The 16,450-nt window shown below is 35.4% G+C and overlaps 1 protein-coding gene across 6 annotated transcripts in view; it reads right to left on the reverse strand.

Annotated features, from left to right (window-relative positions):
* The window catches only part of GALNT13 (polypeptide N-acetylgalactosaminyltransferase 13), a 539,320-nt gene that overhangs the window by 24,453 nt on the left and 498,417 nt on the right, over positions 1-16,450 (reverse strand). For all 6 annotated transcript variants that reach the window (XM_055308339.1, XM_055308341.1, XM_055308340.1 and 3 more), the window contains one exon: positions 12,438-12,536. In XM_055308339.1, the coding sequence (XP_055164314.1) occupies positions 12,438-12,536 (99 nt within the window). The remainder of the gene's footprint in view (positions 1-12,437; positions 12,537-16,450) is intronic.

Consider the following 16,450-nt stretch of genomic DNA (forward strand, 5'->3'; position numbering starts at 1 on the left):
ATAATGTCCTAGATGGCACAAAGATACACTTACTGTCTATCAGTTACAACTGCCCCTTATCTGTAAAAGTAAATTACTCTTTAGATTAGACATAATTTAAAAAATTAGCCTCCAGATTATTACAACCTTTGTACTGGCTGCAAATAAAACTAAATTTTTCTGGGTGGTTTCAAGCTTAAAGTAGTCCTTTTTATTTCTGCTGTTCCTCATTGCCGCAAACAAAGATCAGGCTCTAGTTTGCGACTGAAACAAAGATTCAAGTGCAAGTAGTTTAGGAGTCAGATGATCCCAGGGAAGACTAGCAGGGGAGTAGGAAAGGAAAAAGAACAAAGAGCACATTACAACGAGGCCTACTGTGGATAACTAGAGCTTACACCGCTGCGGCTCTCTGCTCTAGAATAAGCGGCCCCTGGAGGGGGGAAGGAGCTGGGGATAACACCCGCCGGCGCCCTCACTTTGCTCAGGGGCCTCCGGGGGGGATCAGGCCCGGGGGACGGCGGGCAGAGCCGGGCCTGGGCCGTGAAAGCCCCCTCTGCGGCAGGTGCTCAGGCGAAGGGTAAAGCTTCTGGCTCCGGAGGCTGGGCCGCCCGTACCAGGGAGAAAGCCCACGGCCTTTAGGGCCGCCTGCCCTGTGTTAGGCAAGAATGAAGTCATTTTAAACATATTGTTTATGGAGATAAGTTAGGCCTCATATCCTATGTGTTTCTTCAATGACCTTTCAGGATAAGCATTGTATTTCCTCTCGTTACAGATAAGGAGGAGGGGGCTTGTGTGTGTGTGTGTGTGTGTGTGTGTCTTAAAGGTTTTCTGTATGTACTCATGAGAGACACACAGAGACACAGGCAGAGGGAGAAGCAGGCTCCATGAGGGAGCCTGATGCGGGACTCGATCCTGGGTCTCCAGGATCACATCCCGGGCCGCAGAGGGCAGGTGCTTAAGGGCTGAGCCACCCAGGCATCCCCGGGCTTGAAAATGTGAAATAAATTCCCCCACTCATTCAGTTTATAAAAACCCGTCTCTGACATGTAGCCTATCAGCCCCCAAATCCCACATCTTTTCACACACTTAACATTTGCTTCTTGGATATTTTTAAAAAATTAAACTCTAAAAAAATGAAAAGAAAAGAAAAAGAAAACGTTTCTAGCCTATTCAGATTTCACTGTTTTTCCAAAAAGAGTCCATTTGATCCCATGTTCATTTTTTTTCCAGGATCTCATCTGATACCACATTAGATTGAGTCATCATGTCTCCTCAGCCTGCTCTTACAGATGCTCAAATTCTCCTCTTTTTGATGACTTTGACAGTTTTGAGGAGCACTGGTTAGGTATTTTATAGAATGTCCCTAAGTTTGGGTTTGTCCAATGTTTATCTTGTGGTTAGAATGCTTTTGAGAGGAAGACCATGAAGGTGAAGTGCCATTCTCATCACATCATTTCAAGGCTGCATGCTACCAACATGACTTACGATGTAGAGCCTTGCTCACTTACCCAGGGTGATATCAGCCATGTTTGTCCATTGTCGAGTCACCACCACCACCACCACCACCACCACCACTACCACTACCAGCTTCCATGTTTTACTGCTTGAAAGCAACTCAATCGTCACAGTCCACAAGCAAGGTGGGCAAGAGAGTTAGTCTATCTTCTGGAAGGGGGATTATCTACATAAATTATTTGGAATTCTTCTTTATAGGAGATCTCAGAGGTCAATTTTACCATGTGTCTAAAAACTTCAGTCAAAAATTGGGGGACATATCTTTGTTAGATTTATCTGTAACACACTAAGACTCCTATCATAAATTTTGTTTGGGCCACTTGTTTCACTGGCAAGATGAAGAAGAGGTCTCTTTAGTAGATGCAGTTAAATGTGACCATTTTTGACACATAGAAGTGGCACTTGCTCTTAGCAGTGTGTCAGACGTGGATTGAACACTGTCCATTGTGAGCTATAAAGGCCACTTTGACCATTCCTTGAAGTTACAAAGAGCATAAAATGCACCTCTGAATTTTTCAGGCTTAATTTTTTAATTTTTTATTTTTATTTTTGCAAAAAACAGTGTCTCAAAAAAATTCTGCATATCCTCACTGATACACACACATTTTATACTTTTTTTTTAAATAAAAAGAACATTCCCTAAATCTACTTAAAAAGTTAGCAAACTAGAAAGTTGGACTAGAAATATACCTACCTGGTAGGTTTTCATTAGACTAAGATCCTTTATTAGAACTTGGAATGGACGCTAGGCTGTTCCTATGGTAACCTACTGAAGCTTTTTTTTCTTTAATGGAAACATCATTTCTGTATATACTACATGTAGCTTCTTGGTCTCTATTGGATCAAGTCTTTTGATAAGAGAATAAAAGAAATGAACTGAAAGAATGTTCTATAGTCTCTCCCCACTTGTGGTGAAATTATACTTGGGTACTAAATAACAAGAATAAAAAGCCCTTTTCATCTGGGCTGTATTCACCTTGTCATTTTTAATAACACAAGTTCATGTCCAGGTATTTTCATGAGGTTGTATTAGAAACAGGTTACAAGCTCTCCTTTGACAACCTTTGCAGTCTGAAAGCTCTTTGCTCCTTTTGTCCCTTCAAATAAAAATTCCCTTGCTTGACATTTACATTCTATTATAATCTAGCTCCTCTCCTTATAAAACTTAATGTTCTTCTCTCCTCAGTACAGACCTTCTACTCCATTTGGGCCAGTATCCTCACTGTCCTTGCATATGCTCCATTCTCCGTGCCCAGCGGCAGCTTGGTGAAGCCTTCCAGACTCACCCCTGCTCTTAGCAGACCTTTTTCTGAATGGCTTCTAAGGCAAAGGCATATAAATATATTTTTGTTTCAAACATGATTGTTTTGTATTCTCATCAAAATGGAGTATAGAGATTGAGCCTATTTATTTGTTTATGTTTCATCTTATAAAAAGGTGGAAGTAGACTTGAATAGAATTTTACATTGATATGTAACATAGGTGAGAAATAAGAGAGAAAAAAACCCATCTGCGTAAACAATGGTAATGTTTACAAGAATAAAAGAATCCAATATAAGGCCAATATAAATATTTTTTCCAGAGAATACTATTAATTTCCCCTGGATGAACCATGTGTTTGGCAGTACAAAAGAAAAGAAAAACCTGTTTCACAGGAGACAACCAATTTTTCCTAATGCTCAGTGCAGTAAGAAATTCTCTTAGGGACACTTATGGAAGGCCTCCATGTCCATGAAACGCATAGCATCTTTATCAACTTCCTTATTCACGAAAAAGAGTTTGAGTTTTGGGTATATTTTCACACTCGTCTTGGTGACCATACATTGCTGGGTATATATACAGTGTTCAAGGAACTCTTGATTAACGGAGTTGTTTGTTTTTTCTTTAAACCATTAGGTTCTGGTAACTGACAGGTTGCTCAAAATTTTCACATTGTTCTGAGACATTCTCCAGTAACATTACCTGTTACTTCTCTTCTATAAAATTTAATAACTATGGTAGAATTAAGAACTCAGTAAGATGAAGAGTATTTTAGGAACAGCAAAGCAAATAATTAGAAGTATGGATTCTGCTTGGCTCCAGGTGAGTATAAAAGTAGGCTAGCCAACGCTGTTAATTTAGAAATCACAGACATTGTTCACCTTACTTAGAAGCTAATAAAGTAGCCTTTACTACTAGATAAAACCAAGATGAAATGATTACCTCATCTACTATAAACTGCTTCAAATGGTAAATTCAAATAATTATTTATATCTTCAGTGAAATTTAGGCACACGTGTGGTCTAAGGGGGAAAAAACAGGAGGTGATTTCAAAGGACCTTAACGTTCTTTATATATAGTAGATTCATGCATTCACATTATCAATTTTTTTAATATTAAATATACGAAAATGTCGGCAGGAAGATTACTTGAACAAGGAAATAACTTAGAGTAATAGTAAGACTAAGGTGTTAAGTCAAGAAGAATTATACTAAGTCAGGAGAAAAGCACTTGATAAAATGGAGAAAGGAATGAGGTTCAGAGGATTGAAATAGCGCAGAGGAGAAAAGCTCAGCTGGGACTAAATGGTTGAATGCAGACAGGCTTATGTTGGAAATGTTAGCGGAAAGCTTGGAGTCTGTACTTAACATGGGCTGCAGAGGAGATAAACAGGTGAGCTAAGGGAACAGACTGATGCTGCTAACATTCTTCATCTAGTAGATTTTTGTGCTAACAGCTTAGCTTTCTCAGAAAAGTTCTATTGAGGGTGTGAGATAAGAGAAGTAGTGTGTGTGTGTGTGGGGGGGGGGGATTTTATTAAACGAGTAGTATTGTACTTTTTTCTTTCTGAGAGTGTGTGATATTTAACTTTTTAAGGGAAGCCTTAAAAAAATTCTGAGAATCCCCTTAATTAAATGAATATAAACTTACCTGAATTTCCCAGAAAGCTCAAAGTATTTTAACATTTAACCCTATAGAAATTTAAGGCCTGTAGAGCATAGGATGATATGATACATCATAACTAATTGATTAATAACAGAATAAATATTTCTTTTGTCCTGCTACGTACACTGACATAACTTTGATATCGTTGTTGTTTCCCTAGATGACTTTTTTTTTTTTTAAAGATTTTACTTATTTATTTGAGAGAGACAGAGCGAGAGAGAGGGAGAGGGAGACGTAGACTCTCCATTGAGCAGGGAGCCCAACTTGGGGCTCCATCCCAGGTCCCCGAGATCATGATCTGAGCCGAAGACAGATGCTTAACCGACTGAGCCACCCAGGAGCCCCTCAAATGACTTATTGAGGACTGTTGGTCCTCTAAGTTTAGTCTGGTATCCCTCCTTGTTGCTTTCTTTATCAGGAATCACAGTAGAAATTTTTATCATTTCAACACCAGGAATAACTGAACCTTTCTGAAGGTGGCTTGTTTTTATATTATTGACACAATGAATCATATAACCAACTTCCTACTGAATAGCTAGAAAGCTCAAAGCCAAACGTGTGGCTTATTTAAATGAATGTAGAATTTCAGGGAATTAATTTTAAGTACTTTACAGGAAAATAGTAAAATTGCTTTCTAGGTTAACTAGAGCTGCCAATTTTTCCATAGCTTTTGAAAAAAAATATCATGTGACAGATATTAACTGTCGTTATGTGGAGATGCATAAAATTACACCTAGAGGAAAAGATAAATCTAAGAAATGGCCAATATTAGTGCTCATTTTATAGGAAACCTTAAGAAACAATTTCACAATCACTGAGTAATTCCTACCAAGGAAAGACAGAGGTTGAACACGATAGATTTGCTATTTGTTTTTATGCCAGGACACACTCTAACCAGGCAAAGTAGACAAAAATCATACCCTACGTTTAAGTTCCTGCAAATTTCAATCGCTTCCAAGCTTACTAGATATTCCTTTAATATAAATAATGATGCTCTTCACTAGCTTGCCTGTATCCAGCTCATTTAAACATTTAATGAATAGTACATGCTCCTTCTTTCCTCCCAGGCCATTTCATTTCACTTGCAAATTTACCCTGGTGATTTTAATTCTATTGTGCAAACTTTACTAAAAGGGGACCAAATTGATGTAGAAAGGGCTTCTAAGTAATTATAGTACTGATAAAAATGCAAACTGTAAAGTCAATTCACTTTCGTTGGATGAATGTATTCATTACAATCTGTGAGTACATTAGAATGCATTACTAAAATAATTAAGCTTTTTCTAAGAGAGGGTCTGTATTGAGAGAATTTGTTTACTCTCAAAATTTTTTTACTGTCATAGGTTTAGATTCTTCTTAGATACAAGTACTTACATTTTAGGGGAGGAGACATTTGTCTGAAAGTATGGATAAGACCTAATGATCTCTTCTTTACCTTGGCAGAAAACTAGGTTTTAATAAATGGCCAGTATAAGCTTCCCTAAAGGCTTGCTACCTTGAAAAATGCCTGTGAATCATTTACTACAATAAATTACATGGAATGTTTCCATATGCTTTCTAGCTCTCTCCAAATCAGTGGCGCCAGGGAGAAAGAGAAACATTATAAATGCATTTGCTAAAATATGAGTATTTTTCCACCGTTCTATATTTTTGTCTTTAGAAAAAATGGGTACAATATGTATTGGGGCTGAGTTTTCACCTTTTTATTACCAAGGTTTGGGAACCCAAAGGGAAAACATTCACCACTGGATTTTTAAAAATTTTATACTGACACTTGTTATTAAAGAAAAATGGTTATTTTATAAATATTATATTAATCTAATTTGTACTTAATTATAAGTATATTTTATATAAATGCTAAGTAAAAAAGTGTCAGATATAATATATGGCCAATAAGACGAAGGTCTATTTGCCAGTTTTGATATGGGCTCCTTTAAGGTGATGTAAATATCACTTAAAAGCACCTCATAAAAAAAGAATGGTATTTTTACATCAAAAAAGAGAAAGCATAAAGGCAAGCAGTGATTGAAATACATAAACTATTTAAAAGTCTGCATATCAAAATACACTAAAAACAAAATGTCATCAGAAAAAATATCTGGAACAGGTATCACAAAAGGTAATAGTCTCCATAAAATATTTTTCTAAGTGGACAAGAGAGACAAGAACTCCTTCAACCACCATCGAAAATGTAAGCAAAAACAGAAGCATAAACCCGACTAGAAGATCTACACAAAGTATTGATGTCAGTTTTTGAACTGCTTAAGTGTACTGATAACAGAGATACGATTTAAAATAAGATAAAATGTTTCTCCCATACTAAATTGACAAAGATGAAAAACAGAACAAAGCAAAAATATAATACCCGTTTAGGGTTGTCTACTCCCATCACAATCCTGGGGGCGAGGGCTTGGAAATCAATACAAATGCAATGAACGTACACTTGATGGGGAGTCAGTGAGATTTAGATTCAAATTGGCTTTACCTCCTAATCATATTACCAATCTCTCAGGGTTCCCATTAGACTCATGAGTAAAATCAGGATAATAATACTAGTACTTCAAAGATTGTTGTGGGAATCAAAAGCAGTAATGTGTGTACAATATTTATCATAGTGCCTCTCTGTAATTTAGTGATTAGTCCCATTAAACAAGTAAAACCTTAAAAAGGACAATTTGTCACTATATATTAAAAGCCTTATAATGTTGCATAAGTTTTCACTTGTCAAATTTACTTCTAGACACTATTTCTAAAGAAGTAAATACCGGTGCTCACTAGATTTTAGCTATAAGTTTATTTATGAGCTTCATCTGTAACAATAAAAATTCACTAATGGTACTGTGTATAAATAATAAGGGATTGAATAAATAAATTACAGTGTGTATTCATTAAAATATGCCCTGTTAAGATTAAGAAGTTGTTAGCCAATGGATAGCCAAAAAGAAGCTACATTATTTGGGTTTTAAAGAATATGTCTTAAGTTTGTGAGTGGAGTAGTGTGCGGTCAACACTGCAAGTAGAAAGAAAAGGATCAGTGAACTGCAGAGATGGGAAAATGCACAGAGCTTACAGGGAATAGACATAAGACATATGTCTGCAGCGCACACACACACACACACAAACTGTTACAACATCAAGGGAGGCAATGCTGGGAAGTCAGATGAGGATGAAATTATGTGGGGTTTTGTTTATATACATAACTAAGGAATACATAATTAAGGAATTTTTATGTTAATCACATTGGGCAGTGGAGAATTGCTGGAGATTTTAATAAACGTTTAATTATAATGTGGCATACACAGAATGTACATATGGAATTCCATTTGACGTGTGGAAATAATGAGGCTTTCTGACCACATAGGTGAAAGAAGACACAGGCTACGACAAAGATAGAGGCCCTAGTTAAAGAGTCTTAGCGATAGGAGTCAAGATAAATTATTTTCATGCAAATATTAGGATTGGGTGACCAATCAAACTTTAGAAGTGTCTATGTTGGGTTTCAATTTTGGATGCTTATGTGGAAGAGAAGAAAATGAACACAGTCTGGAAATGTTTGAGTTTGAGATGCCTGTAGAGATTTCCAATAATTAATTGGCAACAGATTCCAGAGTTCAGGAGAGAGGCTGGGGTTGAAGATACAAACCTGAGTCATAAGCATTGTAGGAGACATGGAAATGCTTTCAGGAATCAACTTCATCTTTTCAGAAGTATAGAGAAGACAATCCCATAACTTTTAGTGACATACTTTCTACCAGGAAACCGTAAGGTTTTTTCACTTATAAAAATTTATGTTCAAGTTTTAATCAAATTCCTATTTCTGCCATGCTTTTGAAAGTGTTTTATGATCACCATATTATTTGTTAATGAAAGCATTTCAAGAACAGATAGGAATGGACTTTTTCTAATTTTGTCATTATTCTTTGAGACAGATGATTCTTTTAGTAATGAGAAGGTTCTAAAAGAATACCTCAAAAAAAAGAATACCTAAAGATGATCAAATGTTGAATGTAATAATAATTCTACACTTGGTGCCTTATTTTTAAAGTATTCTTGCTACAAAAACTTCCATGCATTCTTTCATTTATGTGGCTAATTTTTACTAGGTGCCTACCACATCCCAAGCCCTGCAGATGCTAGGCATGAAGGGAGAATATGTTGGATATTTGAGTGTTTAAGTGTTTAAGAAAAAGATTTTCAGCAACTACTGAAAAGTAAGTTTCTTCCTGATATCTCCAAGAACATAAAAAAAAAAAAATTACCAAAACTCTTGTGCAAGGAGAAATGGTTAAGAGATAATTGTCACAAGCATAAAGCACCTTCTTTTAGAAATGAAACTGAGTGGAAATGCTAAAAAACAATCTTAACATTTGTTATGGATTTTGTGTAAAAGCAGGAGTGAGAAACTTGAATATTTTATATGGGTTGGGGCTACTTTTAAAAATTTTAAACTAAATAACCATAAAAATAGATACCACTTCCATGGTAACATAAGAATAACAATAAAAACAGGGAAGGTAGCTCTGAGAATAAATTCCTAAAATCTGTTCTTTTAAAAAGTAAAAAATGTAAATATGTCCCTAATTAGGGACCAACTAGGATTAATCATCCAAGAAATATTGAGTTCCATCAAAGTATAAGTTATAATAGGGTTTTATGTGATGGTTTAATTTTTTCACAATACACATTAAAACAACAGGAAAGGCAATTCATTTCATTAAGCTTAACAATACTATAGGAAGGGCTGTGCATTTACCTTGCCTCTGGCATTAGCCACTGAATGGACGCTTTATTTTTTTTTCTTATAGAGAAAAGAGAAACAATTGAGAATAGAAATGGATATATGTAAAGAGAATAATTAATGGCAATAGTGAGTATATGACAGGCTAGTGTTAGTTATATAAACTTTACTAATCTTTAGAGGAAAAAAATTGGGCAAAAGTCTTTTACTCATTTTACAAATAAAATATTAAAGCTAAAAAATATGAAGTAATTTACCATAACTGACCCAATTAATCAGGTTAGAGCAATGCTTTAAAATGATACTTTTATTTTAGTCATTTTCTCTATTTTTGTTTTATTATGAAAGTAATACATATTATACAGAAAAATGTGGGGTAAAAAGTATAGTTTCTAATTCGAACTCATTCTTCTCACCAGAAGTAACTATATTCCAGGTAGAGTTCTATTCATTTTTAACAGATTATGTTGCATCTATATAAATATAGACATTAGAGATGCTTTATAGAGAAAAATGTTCACATATATTTTTTATAAATGAGGTCATTCAAAGTAAAATCTATTCTAGATTTTTTCCCTCCTTTTAATTTTCCATGACAATACATATAGACCTCTTTCCCTCACTGTGGTGGCTATGTACTATTCTATACTATGGATGCACCACAATTTATTTAAACATTCCTGTCTTGGTGAATATTGAATTGGGTCCATTGTTTGTGTTATAGCCAAAAGGTCTCCTGTAAACTGTCTCCTATGCATATCTGCAGACATGAGTAACTATTTATATAGATGGGAAAATATTGGGTTTAATTTCTACCTTGCCATTAAGTTGATAATGTAGGGACATTAGGATATATGCAGGTATGGGTTTTTTACTTATTGTGTGTTCACTTTATTTATGAATCCCTAAGATCGGTGTCTTTATATAATTTTGGTTACTATGACAATAACAGCATTCTATGGCAATGTCTACGTAGTACTGAGGTATAAGTTTATTGTTCTAACCATGACATGAATTCTTTCATCTATTTCCTTGATTATTAGTTATTAGTTACCTACCAAATCCCAGGCCCGTGGCCAAGTACTGGAGATGAAGAGAAGAATAAAACATAGTCCCTGCCAACAAGGTTATGGTACAGTGGAATAGTTTATTTCTGGGTATTTGAACACTTATAAATGAATAATTTATAACAATACATAATGCATTTTTTAACAGTATAATGTAATTTTCAACAGTGATGATCCAGGTGTTTTGTGTCATTTAGACAAATGCAGGTGTATGACTGGTAATCTTTTTAACATTAATTATGGCAACTTAAAAAATCTATGAGGATAATTCATCTAGGTTGTCATCCTCATCATTACCTATTTTCATTTTCGCCTGCATTAGAACCAAAATGATGTCATAAATAATGTGGGTTTTTGGAATTCTGTAGGTCATCATGGAGCAGATGATCGATTAACATTTTTCATAAGCTGTTGAAACACATTATGGAGACACTTCTACTTGTCCACTCAGTATCCATGGTATATAGACTGTGAGGACATTTACCCATTAAGTCTAGTAAAATATTGCGTTTTTGTGCTAGAGGAATTCAAGTAAAGTATTTCTAGTCAAAGAGACTTATAGGGAAGGGTGTAAAGCCTTTAGGGAATCTTGTTTTTCCTAATAAAGGGACAGTCGTGGCTACTAGAGCTCTTCTCTACCCCGATTTCTTCCTGCCTTGAATGTGGATGTGATGTCTGGAGTTTCAGCAGCCCTCATGTGATCAGCTGATGATAAGAGTTAATTTTAAGTATTGAAGAATAGAAAGAAACTTCTTGTCTTTTGACAAGTCACTGAAGACCTGAAAAATGTCAAGAGTGGACTACCTTCAGGTTTCTTACTTCCATTTGTGAAAAAAATTAAACCCTCCAAATTTAGTCCTCTAACAATTAAGCTTTTTGCCATTTCCAGTTAAATTCATTGGGATTCTATTGGTTTGGGTAGTAGAGGCCTCTCACGTTCATTGTGAATCAGTACAAAAGCTGGACCATTTCTGAATGCTCTGCCATTATACTCTCTAAATTGCTCCTATTTTCTTTCACAAAGTTATTTTTCTATGCTGTAATTTAAAAACCTTGATTTAAATATCTTTCTGCTTAAGTTGAGATTTTGGAATACAAATTAGGATTTTAATCTTTCTTCTGTTTGTTGTTTAAGAGGAAAATCTCATTTTTGAATGTTCTCTATTAAATCACACAGGTTCTATTTGAAGTATGGTGTCAAAACTCAGTAGGGTTATTGCTTTTTCTCTGTAGATTCTTGACACATTCAGCTGCATTACCAGTGCATTACCAGTATAACCATGATGTTGTGCTACATAGAATAACTTTTACTTTCTTATTTCACTCTAATGCACTAGATTAAGAACTCACTGGTGCGTTTCTCCTTGACTTTTGAGGATAACTTGTCTACAGAGGATTAGCACCTGAAACTGTTATGAATTCCTACACATTCCAAATTTTGCCTCTCAAGATGGCCATGACATCAGGGCTCCTCCACCTGAAGACTCAGAGCTAAGCAGCCTCCACATGAGTCTTCATATGACATCCACGTGCAGAGCCACTTTCCAACATTTAAAGAGAGCACAAGAATCTTCGTTATAATCTGACAGATCTCTGATAATTGGACTTCAACACACAAAAAAAGCTATCCTAGACTTTTAGTCACCTATCAGTTTTGTTTAAATACTACATTTTTACCTCGTTCAAAGGGTATCTTCAGATACCCAAAGTAAATATATAACAGGTGTGCTTATTTGTGCATTTTAAAATTTTACTGAATCTCAGAAATTCATAGAAAACATGATATACATAAACATTGACAAAAGAAATTTAGAATAATCACTAGAAGTTTAGAATTAATTGCCCAATGTTGATTGGGAAAACATCGTGATTGTTGAGGGATTATTTTATACTATTTAGTCAGTAGAGCAAAATGTAGCCTTCATTTACTCATACATGGTAAAATGAGATAGGTCTAAAATATTTGGCTATCTTCATTAATTGGGCTCACTGAAAGTGTTGCCCTATTTACTGGTGCTTTCTTAAGATACTTGGGGTAATAAAAGAGCCAAATAAGTTCTTGATTTGAGGGCCCATTAATTTCCTAAGCTAAAACTTTATTGTTATTGGCATGTGAGTCATGTTTTACTGTGATAGTTTTCATAGCAATATTTTCCCCCAAAGATGAAGCTGATAAAAAAAAAAAAAAAGAGAGAGAGAGAGAGAGAGTTTACCTGATTTCCTCCCATACCATGGCAGTTGAATATACCCACTTTTTCATTTTCTTTGCGGCCCATGTTGTCTAAACATTGGTTGGTTTCAACATTTCTTATCTAGAGGAAACACACAAAAACAGAAGTCAGATAGTGATTTAAATCAGAAGTTCTGGGGCACATGGGTGGCTCAGTGGTTGAGCATCTGCCTTTGGCTCGGGTGTAATGCCGGGGTCCTGGGATCAAGTCCCGTGTCAGGCTCCCCACAAGGACCTGTTTCTCCCTCTGCCTGTGTCTCTGCCTCTCTCCCTGCATCTCTCATGAATGAATAAATGAAATCTTTAAAAAAAAAATCAGAAAATCTTCCTGGTATCATCAAATTGTATATTGATAACAAGATGATACATGTTTGCAAGGAAATTTCTCCAAGAAGAACTCATTGTTTTAAGTGTTTCTTTTTCTTTTTCTGTCTATTCTTAATTTTGTACAAATTCTGATCTCCTACTAAAGTAAATTTGAACAGCAATGGCATTGTCATTAGCAGCTAATCAAGAGGCACTCCTCATTTATAGCATGGTATCAAAGAAAGAGGAAATATCTACATATTACAAATTATTCTTTCCTAAATCCTTTTAAAATGAGGACATTTGCCAAATTTCTCTAAAAAAACATAGTCTATTCTTGAACTCCTGTGGCAACATATGCAAAGGAATTGAAATAAATTGGTTAAATATTCAAATTTATGTGTTTTTAGACTGCCTTATTACTAGATGTTCCATCCTATGTTAATAAAGATTAATTATTGTTTATTTCTGTAAATATGTAAAACATATTCATACAATCTTTTCATTCCTAATGCCAAATGTAATGGAAAAGAGTTGACCCTAAAAAAAGCTACTGCAAGACTAAATGGTGATTTCACATTAAAAATTCCTTAAAAACAAGATTAAATTGTCAAACATAAGATGCTTGGTTTATACTCAAATACTGCATTAGTTCCATAATTAATGTAATGTTAATATGTATTTGAAACACCTGTAATTGCAAAAGCCATTTATTGAGTTTAAAGATGCTAAAATTACTAAATCAAGCACAAACGAATAATCAAAATGGCATTTCTAATAAATGGAATGTTTTTATGTCTTCCTTTAGTCTAAATCCCAAGTATGTATTTATATTTGTCCATTCAGCTTCTGAAAAGTTCTTATCTCTGACTCGTTAGAACATGTATATTTTACTGTTCACTCATACATTACTTGCATATATATCTGTTTTGTTATCTATGCTTTAACCACATGTTTCTTCATATTGGCAAATGAGTAATATCAAAAACTTCTAAAGAGGATGGATTAGGTTTATGTGAATCACTCTTTTGTATGACGTACAACCCAAAAGTCAAGTAATGGTTCCTGGAGTTGGGAAAAATGGTGTGATTTGCATTAGGGCCCCAGTCAGCAATGAGGAAGAATAGGGATTGGAATTCATACTTTGGAAGGGTTGGAAGAGCTGAGCAGAATTGTCAAGCCCTGTTTAAATGCCTTGAGATTTAGAGCAGGATTATAGATGCTTTCCTCAAGAAATCTGAGCTGCAATCCATTAGAAAGGACAGAATACATCATGAATATTAAAGAGAAAGGAGGGGCACCTGGGTGGCTCAGTAGGTTAAGCATTGTTCTTGGTTTGGGCTCAGGTCCTGGATGGAGCCCTACTACTTCCTGAGCAGGGAATCTGCTTCTCCCTCTCCTTCTGCCCCTCCTCCTGCTTGTGCTCTCCCCCCCCCGCCCCGCCTCTCAAATAAATACATAAATCTTTAAAGAAAATAAAAAGAAAAGATATAAGCTTCAAGAAGCAAAATCATGTGCAAGTCCCATACTGGTGGGTTTAGGTTATCTGATGTAGGTTGGTTCAGGCACTGGAGGATATGGAGACTCTACCCAAAAGTTCAAGATTTTGGGGGGACCTTTAGCTCAGATAGGATTGAAAAAGGTAACAATTGATATATGATGTAGCATATCAGTCTGCCTATGCTTCGCATAATCTAATCAAGACATAACATACACGTATGTTCTTCGGTCCTTTCTATTGACTTTTCTTGTCAACATTTCATGAAGGCAAACTTGAGAAATGATAAAATGCTGTGGATTTATTATCCTAAAAAAGTATAGAACAGTGTAATTCTATAATACTTAGGGCAATAAATATCTCACAAAGTGATTAATTCACCTTTTATGTAAGCTATGCAATGCAATCTGATTCAAAAGACCTCTGCTAGATTCATAGTACTTGAAGAGACACTAGTTAATAATTAATAGGGACTCCAGGCTGAATCACTTATAATATTTTGTCTCTTTGCTGGATGACAGATTCAAAGCCATATTCAGGCCAGTACATACCTTGACAGAAGCATTTTTAAGCATGAGGATGACCTATCAATAGCTTATTCTGGCCTCTGTGTGGAGAACAGACCAGAGGGAGGCATTAGTGAAAGCAGAGGACCGTGTAAGGGGAATCTTGCAGTCCTGCCAGCTGCAGATGATGGCTGCTTGAAATAGTAGGATAACAATAGAGGTGGATAGGTCAAATTTGGCATTTTTTTCTTTAAGATTGGTTGATTCTTTGATTTACTTTAAAGACATAGAGATACAGAGTGTAAGTGTATGTGGGGAAGGGGCAGATGGAAAGAACCCCAAATAGACTTGCATGGAGTTGTGGGGGAGGGGTAGCTTGATCTCAGGATGCCGAGATCATGACCTGAGCCAAAACCAAGAGCCCGACAGGCAACCAACTGAGCCACCCAGAGGTCCCAAATTTGGGAAGCTTTTAAGATAGAACCGAGTAAGACTTGCAGTTGAATTGCATATGAGCTATGACAGGGGGAAAAAGACATCAAGAAGCATTCTAAGGTTTTGCTTGAGCAAACAGCCAAATGATGTTTCTGTTTCCATTTACTGGGAAAAACATTCTGAGTTCTTGCATGTTGATAAATACATCTGTGGCCTTTCTATTGAAAATCTATTTGTTATATCTGAAATCCTTGGCTCACAATCTCTTTCCTTGAGTAATATTTAAAATATTATGCTATTTACTTCCAGCACAAATAGTTGCTTTTGAAAAGTCTAATGATAATCTGGTTTTCTTTACCTTATTCTTTTTCACAAATGTCCATTTGCCTGAATGCTAAACTAATTTTTTTCTTTTCTTTAAAGTTTAATAGATTTATGACAATGCATCATAATATTGCTCATTCTGGATCACTTTTCCAGATACATAGCATTCCTTTTCAATGTGTAGTTTCCATTTTACTTTCAGGTGCATGTTCTTAAGTTATAGGTGCTCATGTTCATTTTGTTTTATGGCTTTGATTTTTCTCACTAGGAAATCCTATCATGTTGAATCTTGTTGCTTATCTCTCTATATGTCACCTTCTATTAAAAGTGAGATTAATGGGGGTTTCTGAGATTATTGACTCATGTGTTGTTTCAAATTTAGCCTTTGATTCTAAATGAATTCATTCCTTACTTCTAAATCTTTACTGCAATTTTGGCTCTTATTTAAGAGGTAATATAAATTTTATTTATAGCATTGTTTTCTACATTTTATTATACAATTTCTTTTAGCTTGTTCTGAAATATTAGGTTGTATTTTTCTTGTCCATGAGCATAAAGCTTTGGTGTCCTTGCATTGTTTACAGAGAGATCATTCTCCTCACGTTATCTTTGTGCTTATTTTGGCCATCCTCTCTTATTATTGCTGTTCTTATTATTCCATGAGTCCAATTCTCCTCCTCTTTTAAGAGAGAGGGTTTGATGAGGAGATCATTTCTTGCTTTTCTTTTTTTTTTTTTTTTTTGGGAATCACCTGGCATCTTAAACTATCCAAGTCCACACATTCCCAGTTAGTTAGTAGAGGGTGTAACGTGGCCATTGGAGGTTTTAAAAATCTCCCCAGGTAATTCTAATGTGCAGCAAAGTTTAGCAACCGCCATTCTGGAGGGAGGTGTGCAGTGTCTTGATATTATATGGTGACATTACAAT

This window comes from Nyctereutes procyonoides, unplaced genomic scaffold (genome assembly GCF_905146905.1).
Source record: "Nyctereutes procyonoides isolate TBG_1078 unplaced genomic scaffold, NYPRO_anot_genome, whole genome shotgun sequence".
NCBI lineage: Eukaryota > Metazoa > Chordata > Mammalia > Carnivora > Canidae > Nyctereutes > Nyctereutes procyonoides.